The sequence below is a fragment of the Genypterus blacodes genome, unplaced genomic scaffold, assembly GCF_046128005.1.
Source record: "Genypterus blacodes isolate CSIRO-AG114 ecotype Tasmania unplaced genomic scaffold, CSIRO-AGI_Gbla_v1 ptg000021l_1, whole genome shotgun sequence".
NCBI lineage: Eukaryota > Metazoa > Chordata > Actinopteri > Ophidiiformes > Ophidiidae > Genypterus > Genypterus blacodes.
This window is the reverse complement of record NW_027466834.1, coordinates 7211296-7231462: the sequence shown is the minus strand read 5'-3', so window position 1 is coordinate 7231462 and position 20167 is coordinate 7211296. Positions and strand designations below refer to the sequence as shown.

The following is a 20167-nucleotide window of genomic DNA, read 5'->3' as shown; positions in this document are numbered from 1 at the left end:
GTTCACTGAAAACAAAAGGAAAAAAATGCACTCAGTTGTACAAATATCAGATATTATGCAAAACTATTTTATTTACAAAACAAATGGCACAGTGTCACTGAACAGTAAATGCACATGCACACTCCATACATGTCATGGGAGGTCCTTTCCAAAAATCCTACATGATTTCAGTCAGACAGTGACAGTCATTTCAGGCAAGCTTCAGATTCTCACTGAGCGAGCAAATATTGCTCAAGAGGAACAATGGTACATTTCTTTTTAAGGCCATTTTAGAGGTCAGATGAGATGCAGCTCGACAGCAGTTTCTTTTTTTTTTGCAACTTGATGTCGCTAAAATGAATTAAAAATACAACCAGCTACAGCATTATCCAATTTCAAGTACTATCAAAGCACAGAATCGATCAAAAGGGCACAAACAATCAAGGATTAGATGAGAATTCTTTAACGTTTCACTTTTTAAACATGCATGCCTCCTAAAAAAGCTGCTGTCCATGTAACTAACAGTCAAATGAGTCGACTGAAAGGATACTTGGAAATCAGACTTCCGCGTCATGCATTCACTCTTACAGTCTAAGGAAATCATTCATCATCTTATAATCAGTATAAGAAATGTCAATTCCCTGCTGTGTTTCTCTGTACTGCACCTAAGCTGTATAATGGAAGTGTAAAGGTGTGTGTTCATGGGGGCATACATGTGGAAAAAGTGACAAAAAAGGTAACAACCATTCAGATTTCCAAGTTGTCTTACAAAGTACAACAATCAAGTTCTATTCTGTGAATCTTTGACAATCGTGAGCTACGACTATGTTGGATTAAATGACAATTTAGTGCCTAAGGGTTCCTGTTTTTTTTTGTTTTTTTCTTCCAAGTATTTAGCCCGTTACACAACATGATAATAGAGAATACATACAAAGTTGAAAAACTGGACAAAAAGTAAACAAGGGGGTAGATTATGAGGCGGTGGAGGGGTTGGAATGGTAACAAAATCCTAAACGTAAAAGCATCAACCGGCAAGCTTGCTGGCCACGATGGAGGTCTTTCTCTGAGGCAGGTCCTGAGGCGTCGGGATGTGGCCCCCCGTGATCTCTGTCTTCTCTGCCGGAGCTGTGGGCAACTGTTTGTTCTTCATCTTTGCTTTGGCCATGTTGTAGTCGCCGGAGTCGAAATACTTTTGCTGCACAAACAAAACGACATTTAAGGCATCATACAGCGTCTTTTGTTTTTTAAAATGAGTTTCAAATTAAATTACAAATCCAGTGGAGATCTGAACGCACCCCCTTCTGAAGTCTTTTCCTGAGGAGGTCTGATCCTCCGGGCTTGGCTCCCAGACTAGGATACCTGGCCTTAAGTTTGGCCTCCTCTGCTTTCTCGGGACTTATTACTTTGTCGTCCATTTCCTGTCGACAGAAGCATGGATGCAAGTTATTAACCACACCACAATGAAATTATATCTATTATGAGGAAGCAAAACTTGCTAAATGGGTACAAGGGACCCTTCAATGTCTACACCTTATTGCTCACACTACATGAGCAACCACGAAAACACAGAATTCACTCGAAAGCATCATTACTTGTCATTAAAGCCATGCAAGGCCAAGGCGCCTCACCAAATCATAACATCGTGTGATTTGGTTAAGCTTTTCGCCAAATTAAACGTTTATTTTCTGGCAATAGTTGTTTTTATATGTATAAAATGTTTGTTGTTAATGTTCTGCCGCAGTTGCAGCACTTTGGGGCATCTTGTTATTGTTAAACGTGTTTTTTATGAACAGTTTTAGGGGCCTCCGTGAGGAAACCCCCCACTTAGCTTGAGGGGCTAACCAGTGTAGCAAACGGACACTACTACTCGTTGACCCCGCGTTTGCTGCTCATTTTCCCGATTCGCCAATTAAGAAGAACATCCTTACACCAGCTTACGCCGCAGAACTTGATCTGGTGTGTTGTTTGGTAATTAATACTCGGCGGTAGCATCTCTTCTTTAGTGACATTTAGCTAGAGTGGCTAACGGCTGCCTTGCTTCAATCGCGCTAATTCACCCCGATAACAGCTGACACGGCATGCTAGCAGATTAGCCGTCCGGATAATTGTATTTACCTGCTGTTCTTCTGGTGTTCGTGTTCCTTCAACCTCCGCGGACATGGCTGGTTCGAATCCCGGCTCGGCTCACTGAATTTGGCTGTAGTCGACGAGTCCAAGTAGCGGTAGCCGGGGATAAAGGGCTCTGCGGCGGTTAGGCGGGCGATACAGCAGCCTGACTGTCAGCCTGTCCAACAGAAGGCCGGGGAATTGATGCCAGAGTCACGGATGAGCCTAAGGCTGCAGCTGCAAGCGGCGTGGATGTAATAGATGCGGGGTCACGTGTTTTACAAACTTTAAAACGCTTTAATGTCTATATTATGAAGTGAATTGTGTATGTTTTCACTCAAAGTCTCAATAAACCAATAAGTCTGACTAACAGCTCATTTGGGACTGGCAAATTTAAAAATATGAGACGTTTGTGATGATAAATAAGGTTCATGTTCATAATTGTGCTCAGTAAGATTCATTAGTTGAGTGACTGCGGGTTTCAGTCCGGTATTTTTACATTTTAATCAGATTGTATGTGTAACATGTTGATTTTAGTTGTGATTCAAACTTGCTTTCATTTTTAAGTCCAGTGTTGAAGCTGAGACAGACTAAGCAGACATTCATATTGGACAGAATTCCTCATCTGCACAAATGCCACACGTCACGTTAGCCCTTTGGTGAGAAGAATTAAAACAATCAAGCGTTTCAAATGAGATTTTATTGTTTTTATTCCCCATTCACAGCTAGTAACCTGCGCCATTTTCTGCTTTGCTGTAAGATACTAGTTGGCATGATCCAGTAAGTTATTTACAGATAATTCCCCCCCCCCCGCCTCCCAAAAAGCACACACAGATAATTCACTATATGGAGAAAATAAACAGGACAAGTGGGATGTTAATAGTAATGTTCGAATGTTTTAAAATGAATGCTGTTTTGATTATCTGGAAATCTAAAATGCATGTACGGTATAATACAGGGTTTGACTTTTTCTTGATCATCATAAAACATCAAACACCCCTTGATGGTAAGATTATAAATCCTCGCCCCCCATGTCCACATCCTCTTGCAATTTCTGCACCATTTTCTCTTCCATTTGTTTGGCTTTTCCTGTAAAACAACGAAACAATTATTAAAAAAATCACATAACACTAAATACAAGGAAATGACTGAGCAATATCATGAATCTCTAATCAATGTAATTACCATTTAATAATCTGACTGAAATAGAAGTTGTGTATATTTCATATCGGTGAATTGTCTGACCTGCGTGCGGTGCTTTGATGAGGTGGATGTTTTTCTTCACTTCGGTGATGTCCTCTTCTTTCTCCAACTGTTTGCCCTTCTTTAATCTATAAAAAGGAAGACAAAAAACAAAGTTAAGACAGAAACAACTACTTCTTATCTCTTTTAAACATTGTGAATCCAGAGATGTGCCGCCAACAAAAGCAACAACTGCTCACCTGTTCATGATAAATCTCGCCTGTCGTTTCTGTTTGATCTCTTCCACTCTCTTCATTGCTTCCACTGTAAAAAAAAAGTAATAAAAACCCCACATAAATCTTCAGCTTAAACTACGCAATTATACAGGAATGACAGAATTACACAATTATAGATGTACCTGTCTTGTCCCATAGCAGTCTGTTGTATTTAACAGGAGTGTTTCTACGTTTCTCAAACTCCAGAGCGTTATCCTGAAAGACAAAGGCATGTTTGTTAGGTCCGATCCATCACAACAACAAGCTTTCAACTAGTTTCTCTCTGTATAAGCAGCTCACCACTGTCAACTCCTTTCCTGAGGCTTTCCTGAAGGCCTTGGTCCATCTTGTCTTTCTTGGGTTACGCTTCTTCTTGAAGTTCCTGTGGCATTTTGATCTGCAGAATCTGAACGACTACATGCATCACAAGCAAAGAAATAAGAAAAAATACAGATTAGGAAAAGGTAAACTATACTATAAATACACACATAAAGGCCCTGCTATCGCTCTGAGCCTTGTTTTTTTTGTTTTAAATATAACTATTCTGTAATGACCTAACCAGAATAATGTTGTAGTTAGAAGCTCAACAAAAACTCCCCTGTATTACCAAAACGAACCTTTAGAGGGCGCAATGCCTCCACGGGCCGAAACGTAGGCTCAGCCACGCCGTGCCAGTTAAATGTCCGGACCAATAGACAAACCGACTTTTATCAATATTGTCAATCAGTAAGACAATGTGCTACGACCAATGTATATATAATGTTATATAAACGGTAACTACGAAGTGTATAATCTTGTCGATGGTCGATCTCTCCATCTCTGTCAATGTCTTGTAGCATGTGTGGCTCCCACGTGAGCGACTACAAGCACACTGTGGGCTAACATTAGCTAGCTGGCTAGCTCACGGACCAACGCTAAAACATGTACTATTGGTAACTATTCTGTGGACATTTAAACATCTTACCTTGCAGTCATTCCGTACAAACATCACCCCGTGCCCCGGGTACACGGGACCCGAGCAGAAATAACACTTTTCAATGCGCATTTTCACCGCAGGAGAGCTGCGTGTCCGACAAAAACAACTCCCCTCCGGATAGTCTTCTTCTTCTTCTTTGGCAGATCTTGTTGGAGATGTGCTGCCCCCTGCTGGATCCTATTATAATCAACTTGCTTTCCCTCACCCTCACCCTGTCTGAGTTAGTTTAGTTATATGCATTCTAACACAAATATGAAATATTAATAAAAGTCTGAGTCTGCATTGATCATTTATCTTCGTTAATATCACTTTTATCTACTCTGTCCACATTATTTTCCTATAGTAAAATAACTATTTGCAAAACATAAAAGTAAACATAAATTAGTTTGTTTCATTTGAATTTCCTATTGTAACTAATCACTATCAATGTATTTATTACAGACCAGCTTACACTGTAAAACAATATCTGTTTTAAGAACAATCTCTCTCTCTCTCTCTCTCTCTCTCTCTTTCTCATACACACATACACACAAAGACCAAAGGGACAATGAAACAAAAAAATATTTTTCCAAGAAATATTTTATTATCTATTTGTTACCATCTTGAGAATATCAAAAAGGTTTGTTGCAACATTTCAACACTTGAAATAATTTAGTGTTCTCTTTGGATCAAACAGCATTTTGGTACCCAAAAGCAGAAAGATAAGAAAAGCATAACTTAATAAGAACAGTTAAGTCTACATTCTAAATCTACATTTGGCACCTGAGTTAAGTCAGCAAAATCCTCTGTGGCAGATTCACCTTTTGTTTTAATGCATTACACAGACAACCTTTAAAATGGATAACATCCCTATTAGTAAAGGAAAATGACACATTAAGATGTAAAATGTTTTGTTTGCAACATCATGCTTAAAGACCACCTACATGAAGAATCCCAAGGTAACCTAAACATCATTCAGGTGAAATCTCATGGTGATGAAAAGACAGCAGAACACTTTTTTGACATCTCAAGCTTAAGAAAAGTATGTAAAAATGCGATTCTAGCAAACGAAACCGTTGGAAATTATATCACATTTATATGCAAATAATGTTTTTAAAAATGCAAACCAAAGAAAACCACTACATTATAGACTTCAAGTTTCTTTGGTTAGGATTATTTGTATTACAAAGATATAAAAATTGATTATGTTGCTCTTCACACATAGGGTTTTAATTTTGATAGTCAGAATCCTTCATTGTCACACCTGGACAGGAAATGTTATGGAGAGAAAAGAGAATTCTTCCCCATATAGCGACACGGGTGAATGGTGACAGACGATTCTCTGAATAAAGCTTAAATATCATCGTCTGTCTCCGTCAAGACGAACAAGATCTTTGGTCTGGTGTCACCAATTTAAAACCACACACACCACCAAGGATCAACTAAATGAAAAGCCATGTACCCATCTGAGGAAGCAGACAACTCTTTGGATAATAGCATCGGCGTCACCGCTGCATTTAGCAATGGTCGAAGAAGGCAAATGGAACACAAGCCCGGGGTGACTTGTGCTAAAGCTTTCACCAGAATAAAGCATCAATAAAATTTACACTGAGAAATGCATTCATACCACCATACTAAGGGAAATTTACATCATTGGCAAGAACAATACTTTGGCAAACGCACCCATAATCTCCAATATATTTCTTTGGTTGCCTTTGAATATCTACTGTATTTCACAAACTCTCTTTGGGTACAATCTTTCCTCTCTTTGGATCTCCTCATCAATATTCTGCAAAGCCCTTACTATATTAAGGCCATGTGTAAAGCTTTACGAGTTCAGTGCATTGGAAAAGCCAAACAAAATGGTACAATACAACTCAGATAGCTTGACAATATCTAATGCACTTGTTTTTTTCTGACATCACGCGTCATTTAAAGACAAACTATGTGAAACAAAAGCTCTTTAAAACCATGGAAATGAAAAGTCCAGCGAAGTCTTACGGTGGAATAACACACCAACACAGGCGACGAGACACGGCAATCAACTGTTTACACCTTGTCCCCTGAGTCTGAGGTAATACTGCACAATATATGGTAAAAAGGAGGTAGTAACGTATATACAAACAGAACACTGAGGTAGACATCGGCAAAAAGGGCTCAACTACGCTCTTTGCTCCAGTGGAAAGAAATTAAATATAATGAAAATGTATCAAGGTACATTTTGGCATTCTCTTAAACATTCATCATGGGTGAGCTTTGGTTTAGGACAGACAACGCCAAACACCGAGAACAGGTAGACCGTGTTTAAAAAAAAAAGGGAAATAAAATGCAACAACACACATTCATACAAATATCCTGAGGTAGACACCGGAGCATCTGCCTGTTTCCTCCATCTCAGCAGCTGACCTCCTGATGCCCTCAAAAATGCCTGAGAGGCTCAAATCAGGAAGCAAACAAGATGGAGGAGGCGCAGCTCCGGCCGCTGGAGAGCAGATCCGGGCCCGCTGGTGTCAGGAGCCCACTGCTTGGCACATGTGTGGGGCCTGATGAGAGCCCTCTGGGCCGCAGCAGAGCCCCGTCGCATCAGAGGCTGAGTTATGAAAGCAACGATTCGCCATCTTCTCATTTTCCATTTGGAAACATTGCTTCAGCTCAATGACAGTGAGACCGTCGTCCAGCCCGAGGGACGCCGGCCTGGAGCTCTGCGTGGTGGAAGGGTTGCTCATCTCCTCGTTGCTTTCTTCGTTGGAGTAATTTCCAGAGTCTCCCGTCTCCTGGCTGCCCTCGCTTGTGTGAGAGCTCTCGCCGTGTTGCGGCCCGTAGATGATCTCCCTGGAGGAAGGCGGCAGTGGCGCCGAGCCTAAATGCTCCTCATACCTCAGAACAGTTCTCCCAGCTTCATACAAGCTGGCCCTCCTCTCAATCTGAGGATCAAAACATAAAACAGAGACACTCAGTGATTCGGCTGAATAAAGATTTATGACGGTATAATATATATATATAACTGGACGATGATTTCACATCACTTACATCATCAGCTTCATTTGCATTCCTGAGCTCCCTCTTGAACAGCAGCCACTTCTTGCCTTGATTCCTGCTGTTGACTGGACCGCCACTATTTATGACCACATTAGATCCACCCTTGAAAAATGAGAAAACATACGAGATATTTAGATTGATTTACAAAGACGAGGCCCTTAAATAAACAGTATAGTTAATAACATTTCCATTCTAGTGGCTGACTCATTTTCTTATGTTTGTATGCATTCTCTGCAGACGTAGCAGCGTTTTGGTGAAACTCTCACCTTTGAGTCTATAAAGTGATGACTAATCATGGGTACAAGGACATCAGCGTTCTCCACGTGGCGTTCACCGGGCAGGGACAAAGCACCATGTGGACCTTCACCGGACCCCAGACCAATGACTTTGGAACTGGAAGATTTCCTTTAAGTTACACGGACAAAGATAATCACGTGAGCCAATGCAGTCAAATTTAACTATCATGTTATTTGAAGTTGTGATAAGAGGTCCAATGATTCTAATCAGTACCTGGATCTGCCCTTGTTGATGAGGATCAAGGCACACATAACTATACAGGCCAAAGCGATGCACACGCCAACGATGATCCCTGTCATGGACCTCTGGTCTATGTGGTAGAGACCATCAGAGAACACTGGAGGAAAGACAAGATGGGACAAGTTTAAACATCAGCTCCACATTTTCAGCACAGAAGAGAAATTGTTCCCTGAGCGCAAAGATGCGTCCACTAGAGGGCGATGTTATCTTTCCCCACAGTTATCAGCTTAGTGTATTAATTGAGTCGAACTTGGCATGATAAGATATCTCCATGGTGTGTGTGTGTGTGTGTGTGCTGCTGCTGACCTGCTGTGTCAGGGAACCTGTCGGAGTGCCTGGGGTTCTTGCTGCGGTGAGCGTTTCCTCGTTGCAGTCCCAGCTCTGTGGTTGTGGAGAAAGGCCCGTCCCCGATCTGGTTGGCGGCGGCGATCTTCACCAGGTAGGTGTTCCCCGGCTCCAGCCTCTCCAGCAGGGCCATTGTATGGCTTCCTGTCACCACAACCAAACAGCAAAAATAAGGAATACAGCAAATCGATACAGTTAAGCTTAATGTTCTTACAGCTTCACTGGACCACCAAACCAAACCAAGCACACATGGGAGCTGCTCTATGAGAGGTGGATGATGTTACACTTAATATGTTTTTATTTGATCACTTCCATAGTATTTAATAACATGCATGTAATAGCATCACATTTGCAAGATTGAGCAGTGTTGCAGATTTGTCTTGATCCAAGCCAACAACTCACCCTCCCTCTGCATTCTCTGCCAGCGTCCAGACATCCAGGCTTTCTGTGTAGCATACATGATGGTGTAGTGTGTAACTGCCACGTTGGGCTCTGCGGGCTCCATCCAGGACACCAGCGCCGTGTCATCTTCAATCAGAGTCACCCGCACCCCTGTGGGCGGCTGGCTGGGTGCTGTAGGCAGAGCGATCACAGTCACTACAAACAACAAACACTTAGGGGACTCTGTTTGAGGCAATTATCTGATCTGAGCCTGCACAGTGGAGGCAACAGTGGGAAATTGAGAAAAAACAACAACACAATAAATGAATCTACAGTCATTTCCGATGCATTACCTGTTGGCAGCGTCTGGTGGTAAACAATAGAACTCCAGGGACTCGACATCTGGTCCACATGTAGGCGCACCACAAACTCATAGCGAGTGTTTGGACTCAAATTCTGCACCGTCACACTCTGTTTGGTACTGTAGACGAGTCAGAGCACAAATATCATCAACATACACGCTCTCACTGCATGTAACCACAGTTCGTTAGTGAGGAAACACTTGATCCTGCGTGTCTTCCTCTTACGTTTGGAGGTAGCGTATAGCCGAGGCGTTGTGCGTTCCCACAGGTGTCCAGCGGACTGTAAAGCTGACGGCCTTCCCGGAGGCGAAGGCAGGACGGCTCCAGCGCAGGGACGCTGCAGATGAGTTGTTGGCCGCAATGATCACGTGATCTGGAGGTGGAGGGGAGGCAGCCAGTTGGTCTCTCGCCGCTGGATGTTGAAAAAAAAGGAAAAAAAACACATTTTAGTCACATTTACACAATATGAGACAAAGAAACGAGAAACTAAAACGACTAAAGCGATGTACTTACACACACAACCAGGAGTGCTAACTGTTTGGTCTGTTTGATAACCATCTCCAGCTTTACTGACAGCCAGGATCTTCACATGATATTTCCTCCTTGGATCTGGAATGCAAACAATCAACATTCAGCGCTTTCTGTTGCTGGAACTGAAATCTTAAACTGGTGGTTAACAAAAAAAGAGCAGAATCTATTTCAGGCGAACAGGCGAAGAGACAAATACATAATGAAGTGTCCGGGGGGGGGGCTACGTTGTGGGTCCTCACTGACCACCCCCCCGTGCAGAGACAATACATGATCTCCTGAGTCACCCCTGCTTCTCATTCATCATGTGTTGTCAAGTGTAAAGAGCCTGAGAAAGATCAGACACCCCCCAAAGCCCAGTGACTGAGGTGACAGGATCGACGAGCTTCTATGAAAATCAGAATCACAACATAATACTGTGTTTTCCCTATAAAACCTATAAAGATACATCCACAGATTACACTAAGGGAGATAGAATCAGCTGATGTGAAGAGAGGGCGTATTTAATAAATAACAAACTATATGACGTAAAGGGAGGTGTGAACTGATCTGATCTAAAGGAAATAAGAAAGATCTGAGAGAAGTGGAATGGAGCAGAAGAGCCTGTTAACTGAAAACATGCAACAAAATGTTCTGTTTTAACTTGAGGCCTCGCCTCCTAAATCAGGACGTTTTTAGGGAGTGTTAAGATTTGTTTTATGCCTTCGGTGTGAAAGGTTAGCCTACGGGTATTGACCGGGGAAGGCGGAGTGTCCAGGCCTGCTGTGGGGGGTTGGGGCCAGGGGCAGTGTTCAGCTGCTGGGATCCGGGGGCCCATGGGACTGGAGGGGGTTTGACTGGGGTCAGCGGGTCAGGCCAAGATAGAACAGGAGGAATCTGGGCGCTGGACTGTGGGATAGGAGCTGGGGCCCCTTTTGTTTCCCCCTTTCTGCGTTCTTCTCGCTGGCCGCTGTGTTATATAGCCTTCAACTTGGGAGCCACACAGAGAGGAGCGCTACGAAACGTGTGTCAGGGAGATCAGTGACATGATGGAGAGTTTCTGTGGGCTGAGTCATTGTCAAAACAGAGGCAAAGTGAAGGCTCTTACATTTGGAGAAGGTTGATCAGTCCAAACAATCTACAAACCAAACCAGCTACATCCAAAAAGACAAAATGACATATATTAGCCATATTGATTACATGGCACTGGAATATATGGACTAGTTACTGATCGCTTTGGGTTATTTACATGCCCGGCACAGATGGGGGCAGGGTTCTAATCCGGGGGCCGTCTCACAGCTAAAGATCTGCGGCTCTGTCCGGCTCTGGCCAATCCCTGGGGGCTTTGTTTGTGTGCTCCCGGTGTCCACCTAAAAGGGGGGTTAGTGGCCAAGGTCTTACAGGGCAGCACCCGGCCCCGGACACAACACAATGGCCGGGGGTAATTATGCAAGACGTGGGTTGGGAAACGGTGGTGGGAGGGACATCTGGACCTCGACCTCTAACCCTCGGGAGTCTGTGCTCGCACAATGCTGCGGCCGTAACGGAGAGGGATGCTGGTTTGGAGAGGGGTCAGGCCGTATTGATCGGGACAGAGGGTGGAAACGCAAATGTGACTGCCCACGGAATGACATCGGGCGAATGCAAAAGAGACCTTTCAAGGGCCAGCGGGTCACAGAATACAACACAGACTTTCATTTAGGTGGTGGAAACACAGAAATGCACCAAGCGTCACAGTGACCACTCACCAAGACCACTGATGGTATAGACGGAGGTCTGAGCCTTCAGCTGGATGGTGGGCTGCTCTGGCTGGCCCTCCTCGTGGTAACACAGGCGGTAACCCTGGACAGCCACTGACTCTTGTGTGGATTGCCAGCGTGCGGCGATGGATGTGCAGTTTACAGGCTCCAGTTGAAGCACAGGCGCCGAGGGCACTACAGGGACAGAGAGAGCATTCATGATAGATAACACATTCATATTTAGGACATTACTGGGCACATGAGAATACAACGTGGCCTGTTTTCGGAGTTAAAACCACACTGAGCGTCTTCCAGAAATGGCCTCGTCTGAAAATGGCAAATTCATCTAAAAGTGAGCATATAGTGCTGCGTGGTTATAATTCAAGATACTCAGCAGCGATTAAAGCAGCTGGTTTTGGAATAATTACAGATGCGCCACATCATAAGACAAATGTGCCGTCACTGACAGAGCCTGCTGCGCTGCTATGTGTGCGCCACACAACCCAGGAAAAATAGTTTAACATTTGAAAACCAGAAATCGAGCTTAGGTGGACAAACAGCCTCCCCCACCACACCAGGCCATGAAAAGAGGCTATTCTTCCCCCCACATAGATGCCTGAGGCCCTCTCTTTATGACCCGTGACTGAGGCCACTCTAACATCACTGACAGCGAAGGGCAAAGGTCCCTGGGTAACCAACACAAAGCCTGTGGGACAATGCTTGAAGAGCAAACTCTCCTCTCATGAGTTAGGCCGCACTGCATGGAGTTTTAGAGATCCTCACGCCATTTTAAGAGTGACAAAAAAGCAAAAGCACAGCAAGCTTTAGCTTTCGAGTTTTGTCACATGATTCAATGTGATTCTAGCACTTAATGGTCACACTGTTTACTTATTATCCTAAAGTGCATACCTACATTTCACTCCAATAACTCATTTCACACGCCAACTCAGCCGCCGCCGCTTTACCTTTGCTGCTGGTGGTCTTAGGTGTTCTGTGGGACGTCCAGGCTGAAGGCTCACACCAGCCCACGCGGGTGGCTGCGGCCATGCGGAGCAGGTAGATGGTGTCAGGCTGCAGGTTCTCCAGCAGGTATTGGGTGCTGTTCTCAGGGATCTCCACAGAGGCCACCGTGTTGTCCGCCGCCGTGCGGTAGGATAGTCTGTACGCGGAGACCCGGCCGCGGCTCACCTTCGCGGGCAGAGGCTGCCAGTTCACCTGGATGTCGGTGGGGCTGTGGCTGGTCAGGCTAAGCTCAGGGGTACGCAGAGGCACTGCAGGGAAAAACAAATATACTTTAAAGCACAAGCTGATGGATTTATGTGCAGACAAACAAACTACATTGATATATTGTGTTTAATTCTGGGTAGTAAATGTATAAGGCCATTGTGCTATAAACAGAAATGCCCCCCCACACACACACACTAATCCTTACTCAAAACAGCGCCTGCACACACATCACTCGCATGTATGTTAGCTTAACTGCAAGAGTGATTTATTGCAAGGAATGCTGGGAGTCACAAAGCGCTATGCTTACCATCCTCCAGGGTATGTTGACTGACTTGGTCTGACATGCGGCTGGCTCCCATTGGCATATAAGCCACAATGTAAAAGCTGTAGTTTCGCGCCGGCTCAAGGTCATCGATGATATAACTGGTCGTGTCGTTGCCAATAACAACTTGGTATTCCTCGTTGTTTAGACCTGAAAGTGCACAAAATGGGGGAACCGCAGATTAGATTGTGATCGGCCGAAACAAGCAGAAACTCAGCGCCAAGGCAACACACTCGCATTTGTGTCAGATCTCTTCGGCTCCACTCACCAAAACAAGAGAAGAAAGGAAGGTATATGAGGTTAAGGTTGTGAAACGTGCGGCATGTAAACAGTGGCTGCTTTCAAAGGCTTGATGCTTGTAGCTTTGGAACGTCACTCATCTTTTCTATAGATGTGTTTAATGCAAAGCAGAGCCACATTACCGCCTGCAGGCCCTCTGAGGCAAACCCTAATTAAAACATCTCGGGATGTGTTTACGGCAAAGACGGGCTTCACTTGATAGAGTTACTTTAACCTTCATTTTAAGGTTTTAAGGTAAATATCTCTGTGGGGTTTTTTAAAAAGCTACCCTGTCTCTTTAACAACAAGCAGAATGAGCTGCAGAGTGGACAATGGCCACACTAAGCCTGTTATTTCAGCAAAGTTGCCATTCTAAGTCCTCCTTGACCTCTGCTCTGCGCAGCTACGACAGATGGCTTCACCCAGGAACGTTGATCAGATGGGAAACAGTCTCTCATTCCTTCCACATTAAGTTCTTAACACAAATTCCAACTGATACAATTTCTTGTGTTAGTGTGTTTGTTGTGTTATCGCTTTGGCTCACCTTCAGCCTTCATATAATGAATGGAGTAGGCGATGACTTTGTCTGCGTTGTAAAGAGGCCTCTCCCACGCCAGCAAGATGGCAGAGCTGGAAATAGTCTCTGCGTGGATGTTTCGAGGCGCACTGGGCCTGTCCTCTGACATGACGACGATGAGGCGAGCCAGGGACAGCACGGAGCCCTGCTCGCTCTCTGCCACGCACTGGTAGATGGCATCGTCCTCCGGAATGATCTGAGTGATCACCAATTTACTGCGAGAGGATAAGAAGTGACAGTGAAAATCAGCACCTAAGACTGTAACCTTCACAACAGTCAAGTGTTACTGATCTTGGTGAGTTTCCCCTTGATTGTAGGTGGTGACGTTGTACCTGTTGTACATCTTAATCCTGCCGTTTAAGTGAACCTCCTCCCCGTTCTTCAGCCAGCTGATGCGGGGTGGCGGCACACCCTCGGCCTGGCACATGAAGCGAGCCGTACCTGCCCTCGGTCGGGTCTGGCTCTCGGGCTTCTCCACGATGGATGGTGGGACTGAAACCAAAGCATTAAAAACACAATTTAGTGAGAATCGACTACTGATGATACTGACAAAACAAGCATGCAGGAACATCAAAATCACTTGACATCCACATTAGCTTTATAGTGAAGTGTTCTTTGGCTCTATAAAGTGACATAGTTTACCCAGAACGGTGAGGTTGGCAGCAGCAAGAGTGTAGTTGCGTGTTCCGGGTGTGGTGGCCCTGCAGAGGTAGACTCCACTGTGCTGGGAGTTGATGTCATTAATAACCAGGTTGCCATTACCCAGCACTTTGGCGTTGTACACATCTATGGGTTTACTGTCGGCGCGGCTCCAGGAGATGATGGGCCAGGGGTTACCTGTGGCCACACACTCCAGCACCACAGTCTGGTGCTGAGACACGGTGATGTTCTGAGGTCCTGCAATGATTTTAGGCCTCTGGCGTGGTTTCGGGCTCCAACCTTCAGGGGGGAAAAAAGAGATGTAAGATACAGTGCGATGTTTGATCTGAACATCCAGCTGTTGCATGCTTTGTACCTTGATTGACCGTCAGCGTGGCCTCTCTGCTCTTCAAACGACTGCCGATGTTAGTTGCCACACATCGATACTGTCCGGCATCTTCCAGCTGTACGTTATGGATCTGGAGGACTCCGTTGGGTAAAACTGTAATCCTAAGAGCAGACAAAGATAAAGGTGTCAAACTGGAGCAGGATTCTGATAGCAACAATAGAACTGCTCATAGACCGTATATGGAGATGGTGTTTAGACTTGAAGCAGATACCTGTCCGTCTCCAGCGGTAATGTGCTTTGGTTGAGCTCCCAGGTGATGGTGGCAGGAGGGCTGGAGGTGACGGCACAGGAGAATCTAGCTACTGAGCCCTCAGTCACCACCATAGGCACGGGATGCACCACAAACTCTGAGATACCTGCGGCAGAAATAAAGTACCTCATCAAGTAACAGAAATCAAAGGAAAAACAACTGTGAACCGATCATGAAACAACTGAATATTATTTGATGAATGCAGACTAATTTACCTATTTAGTGTATCCTCATAGATGTATCATTTCATTTTCAATTTAGCTAAAACATTATGCATTATTCATGCAAAGCAATGACTTGACTGATGGCTGCTAACAGATTGTATGAAAGGAATTGATCCTTGTGATCCACCATGATCTTGCCTTTGCTTGCAGCTGAGCTATCAGGTCCCATACTGACCAGCTGGTCCAATCAATGGATCAATTGAAGAATGACACTGAATGATGCATTGTCATAGATAAAAACTAATCAATGCACTCATTTTGCATAAGGACTGTCAGCAAATCACAGAAAAAGGACATCTCAAACTATCAGAAGGCTCAATATCCCACGATATCTCACAGCTATGTGTCTAAGCAGACAGAATTGTGGCTGTTTAAGTGTGCTTGATTTAAAGTAATACACCCGGAATTTTACAAAATGTCATGATTTACAGGTCAGTTACTTCTGACATTGTTTTTTTGTGAACTGAAGCATTCTAGAGACATTTGGTTTTCACTGATCAGCTTCATAGGCCTTTCAATGGACCTGTATTGATCCCTGTGCTACTATTAAACAATCACAAAGATAGAACGTATGAACGCCACAGTAAATGGTGGGTACAAATGTTGTATACCTGAACCTGATTGTGTTATGCTTTAGTGAAGGACAGGAGAAGACTTTCTGAGGCAATAGTGAACATTAAGTAAGTCCAGTGACCTGATTTGCACTTCAATGACCTGAAAAATCATAACATTACCCTGGAGCCTCACATTAAAATTACAAAAACATCCAGCACATCTTTGCTGAGTCACTTTCTCTAACTTGAAATAATCACCACAAATAACCTCCCTGGTCTGCATTTATCTCGCTCTAGAATAAGCCCAATGACCTTCATTCATTAAGGTGATAACTCTTTCCCATCCCCCTCACTCCCAGCAAGGAAGTCAATACCATGTTAAAGAAAATCAATACCCTGTTCTCCCACTGAAACTCCACATTTAAATTCTGTGCCTAGGGAGATTTAAATTAAAGAGTAGCCCTTTAATTTAAGGTCTAATTGCATCAATATTACACAAATAAACTAGTAATCCTTCTTATGTGAAGTGCATTAAGGGATTCACTTTAACCAGCCACAGGAATGAGGATCAGTTATGGATTTGTTTTTGTATTATTCCTCTAGCTTAGCAGCACGAGACAACAGCACGAAGAATTAGTGTAATAAATATCAAAACTATGAAGGCTGAATTATATAACAGCCAGATTCTACCACAAAATGCATTTCAAACTTCATTATCAATAAGTGTGGACTTTGGGTTGTGGTAAGAACTTAAAACAACACCAATCACTCTCCACTGAGAAAACAGGCCGTCTTCACTCAGTAGGATCTGTGATGGTAGATGGTGTGTACAGACTGATCTGCTAATATGGTCACCTCTGTTGTAAGGGACAAATCAATGTCCAGGTCAGACTGCACAAAGGTTCCTCCAAAAGGGTCAAAGTTCACCCCAACCCCCTGTCCATTCAATTCCAGCCTAAACTGAGCACCAGAATCGAAGTCACTTTACCATTTTTCCACTAAAGAGGACTTTGTGGCTTAAATGGTGTTCATGTACTGGATGTACTGGTATAATACAAATGTTAACAATGAATTGCACATCCTTATTTTGCCAGTGATTCCTTAAGGAAAGACATAATACCTATATATGTAATAATATATCTATGTATCCTATGAATCCAAGAGGTGCTGAACAGTAATTTTCCCTGGGTGCAAACATGGTGCACCCAGGGAAAATTACAGTTCAGCATCTGTCTCCTTTAACATTTCAAGCAGCCCTGTTTCAGTGTGGAACCTCAGCTCATTCACACGACACACTGAGCTGCATTTAATAAAAAACGTGCCCTGCTTGACAGGGACACAGAGGGAGAGAGGGAGTGAAAGGAATCCTGGGCCGAGAGAAAGGACAGCAGGCCGGCCCAGCCAGAGCAGAGCCTGTGACATCACAAAGCCTTTCCCAGCTGACCCCTGACCCCCGGGACCTCTGGACAGAAGGGGAGCCTAGAGGAGGCCCCATCCTCCACCCACCCACCTACAGCTGACCAAAAACCTTTAACCCTTTCACTGACAAAGGCTGGACGCCATAGTCAACTTCACTTTTAGGGGGCTTTTGTGTGGCCTTTGCTCTGAAAACTAGATCAGACATGTTTAGTTCTCTACAACAGATTATTAACAACAGTAACAGTCATCACAGCAATGTTTACCTTTTCATATAGTTCTAGCTATTTTTCTGCTTCTCTGGTTCACTATATTTCACATAGTGTTGCTGAATAGCCGCATATTATACATAAAAGTGTTTTCTGGGAAAAAGCTGTATTTTGTTAATTTCCTTTAAATCTGTATTTTTGAGAATGGTAAAGAAGTTGTTCATGACATTGGCCATGGGACATGCCTTCTAAGACCTGTGAAAGGTGTCTATGGTAGAGCAGGCCCATTGAATAGACACAGCTGCCCTGTCCACTGATATGTGGACAAACAAATGCCCTGAAAACTAGGCTTTTCTTCTGGGGCAGTCAGGGGCACTCCAAACAAAGGCTAAAAGGCAAATGGCCTTTCAGAGATTCCTCTGTGTAGCAGACCATTCAACAATCACACAGAGCCACAGTGTGCAGCAACAATGCAACCACACTATCATGTGAAGAGAGAGAAGGCTAATTTTAAAGTTTTTGACAGTGTGTCCAGAGCATATTCATAAATGTCCAAGTGGAGTGATTCCTCAAAACAAGGAAACCATAGTAAAGTCAGGACTGTCTATTTACAGCTTTCAGATAGACTCACCATCTACCCATAACTGTCTCCTAAAATTAGCCTGTAACTGGACTGACAGCTTTAAACTCAAGCTGAGCTCGGTCTGAACAACTTCCAATGACATGGAACTTTAGAGGTTTTTCCTCCATAAAGATGAAGCAGAGGGGTGGAGTACATCTGCTTCCCATCTCCAGGTTAATAACCCATGAACCTGCCATTCTGATGCCTGCATTGACACCCCAAAGTGGGTATCACCAACAGCTTTACAGCCATCTCCCTCTCGGTTGTCCCAGTGTGTGATAGATTCTATGCTTGCTTTGAGCCTCATACTTACTTGCGATAGTCAGACGTGATCTTTGGCTTAGGATTGCTCCATATTTGTTCTGCGATAGGCACTGGTAGAATCCTTCATCCGAATCCTCCCTGGTATGCTTTATCTTTGGTATGTACAAGGAGCCGTTGGGCAGAAAGTGTACGTGGTCACTCTCTGCCAAACGGTCTCCATTCTTCAGCCACTTGATGGTGACTGGAGGCTGCCCATGAGCCTGGCAGTCTAAGATAGCAGGGTCCTTTGGTAGTAAAGTCACATCACTTGGCTCAGTGATGAAGGATAACTCACTGAAACCAAAAACACCTGGAGGAGAACAGGAGCAACAAACTCTGTCAAATTCTGGTAGTTAAATGAGTTTCATGATATTCTGCAAATATAACTGCACAAATATAACTTCATAGATCTACACATGAATGAATTTCATAATAAAAGCAAAAATTATTGATAAAGACTCATTTGTTAATACAGCAGATAGTCAGACTAACAGATGTTATGAATGGTAGTCATACATTATTCTGTAAGGTGCTTTGCTGATTGCATAAAACATAAAGATGTGAGGTAAAGCGTTTTTAAATGTCGTAACATATTTTAATTATGGCATCCAAAGTGACAAAACAAATCTACGTCCATGACTGTGACTGCAGGCAGTTGATTTAAAGGTAAAGTTTCAGATACAGAGTCTTCTTTAATGTAAAATGAAATATAGTTTGTTTCTCATTGAAGCGGACTGACCGTAAAGCAGGTCAACAATAACATCAACATCAGCGACAGAAGCAACGTGAGTTACTTACATGACAGAGGGAGGAACAAAACAAAAAGCGCCCATCGTTGGCAGGCTTTCATCTTAAATTTCGCCATTTTTATCCAGATAGTTGTGTCATTTTTTCCCCCAAACAGCCCCGCCGCCACGCCGCGTCCGGTCCGTATCTCCCCCAAAACCTCTTCTGGCACAGCGGCGCTCCAACACGGGGACCAGGACCCCCGCGCGCCCTCCCTCTCACGCATGCGCACACGAGCTGAGTGGGGAGGGGAAGGGGCTCTTAATGAAAGGTTCAGGGGACCTCAGGGGCCCCCGGGTGGTCAGTGTACATCATTGGCCGTCACACACACACAAACCAGGAACTGATCAATTTTACAGTTTCATAAAAGATTAAGGAGATATTTGATGCGTTCACGGACTGTAAGAGTTGCGTGTTGAATTCCTGTGGGTTATGTGCAGTCTAATGTGCATCTATATGGGTCATTCGTATGAGAAATATGGACATTTAGTTCCTTAATGAGTGTTGATGCTTTCTATTCCGGGTTACTATTAACTAACCATCATATATAAGCGGATGGTACAACTATTGATAATAACAATGAATTTCTAAGACAATGATTTCTCCTAATTGAGTGTAATAGTTATCAGATCTGTACTATGATAAAGAAAGATCTACATATACAGTGAGGGGTGCTACATATTCTTGTGGGATTCTTTATTATTATTATCTTTTATTATAATTTTTTTAATTTATGGGTTTGATATTTCAAAAAGTCAAAAGTTGTAAGAAGTCACTTAGATGGAGTTTATCACTGCACTACACCTGATTCTAGATAAGTCATCCACACTCATGTCATGTCAGCCATGTTTGATAGGATCCTTCTCATTCTGTAAACAACAAATCCAGGCCTTCAAAATAATAGCGAGGCCTCATTTGTTGTTTACACCACAATTTGTAGTCC

General features: G+C 43.7%; 3 protein-coding genes across 3 annotated transcripts; all 3 read right to left on the bottom strand.

Annotated features, from left to right (window-relative positions):
• Nucleotides 1–51: 51 nt before the first annotated feature.
• arpp19b (cAMP-regulated phosphoprotein 19b) lies at nucleotides 52–2296 on the bottom strand. The gene is made up of 3 exons (XM_076142603.1): nucleotides 2095–2296; nucleotides 1275–1397; nucleotides 52–1174 (listed from the first exon to the last, which is right to left on the bottom strand). The coding sequence occupies exons 1-3, from the start codon at nucleotides 2137–2139 to the stop codon at nucleotides 1004–1006; spliced, it is 339 nt and encodes a 112-aa protein (XP_075998718.1). The 5' UTR covers nucleotides 2140–2296; the 3' UTR covers nucleotides 52–1003.
• A 469-nt stretch (nucleotides 2297–2765) lies between these two features.
• On the bottom strand, nucleotides 2766–4655 carry rsl24d1 (ribosomal L24 domain containing 1). Its single transcript, XM_076141811.1, has 6 exons — nucleotides 4507–4655; nucleotides 3843–3956; nucleotides 3686–3758; nucleotides 3528–3591; nucleotides 3331–3416; nucleotides 2766–3174 (listed from the first exon to the last, which is right to left on the bottom strand). The coding sequence occupies exons 1-6, from the start codon at nucleotides 4585–4587 to the stop codon at nucleotides 3098–3100; spliced, it is 495 nt and encodes a 164-aa protein (XP_075997926.1). The 5' UTR covers nucleotides 4588–4655; the 3' UTR covers nucleotides 2766–3097.
• A 2352-nt stretch (nucleotides 4656–7007) lies between these two features.
• Nucleotides 7008–19303, bottom strand: LOC142992124 (protogenin B-like). Its single transcript, XM_076142426.1, has 19 exons — nucleotides 19237–19303; nucleotides 18449–18748; nucleotides 15072–15216; nucleotides 14828–14961; nucleotides 14455–14751; nucleotides 14145–14304; nucleotides 13780–14027; nucleotides 12942–13106; nucleotides 12373–12678; nucleotides 11417–11602; nucleotides 9675–9770; nucleotides 9387–9573; nucleotides 9153–9280; nucleotides 8821–8991; nucleotides 8380–8562; nucleotides 8047–8170; nucleotides 7803–7941; nucleotides 7519–7638; nucleotides 7008–7421 (listed from the first exon to the last, which is right to left on the bottom strand). Exons 1-19 carry the CDS (start codon nucleotides 19301–19303, stop codon nucleotides 7008–7010), a joined length of 3570 nt encoding a protein of 1189 aa, XP_075998541.1.
• Nucleotides 19304–20167: the final 864 nt, after the last annotated feature.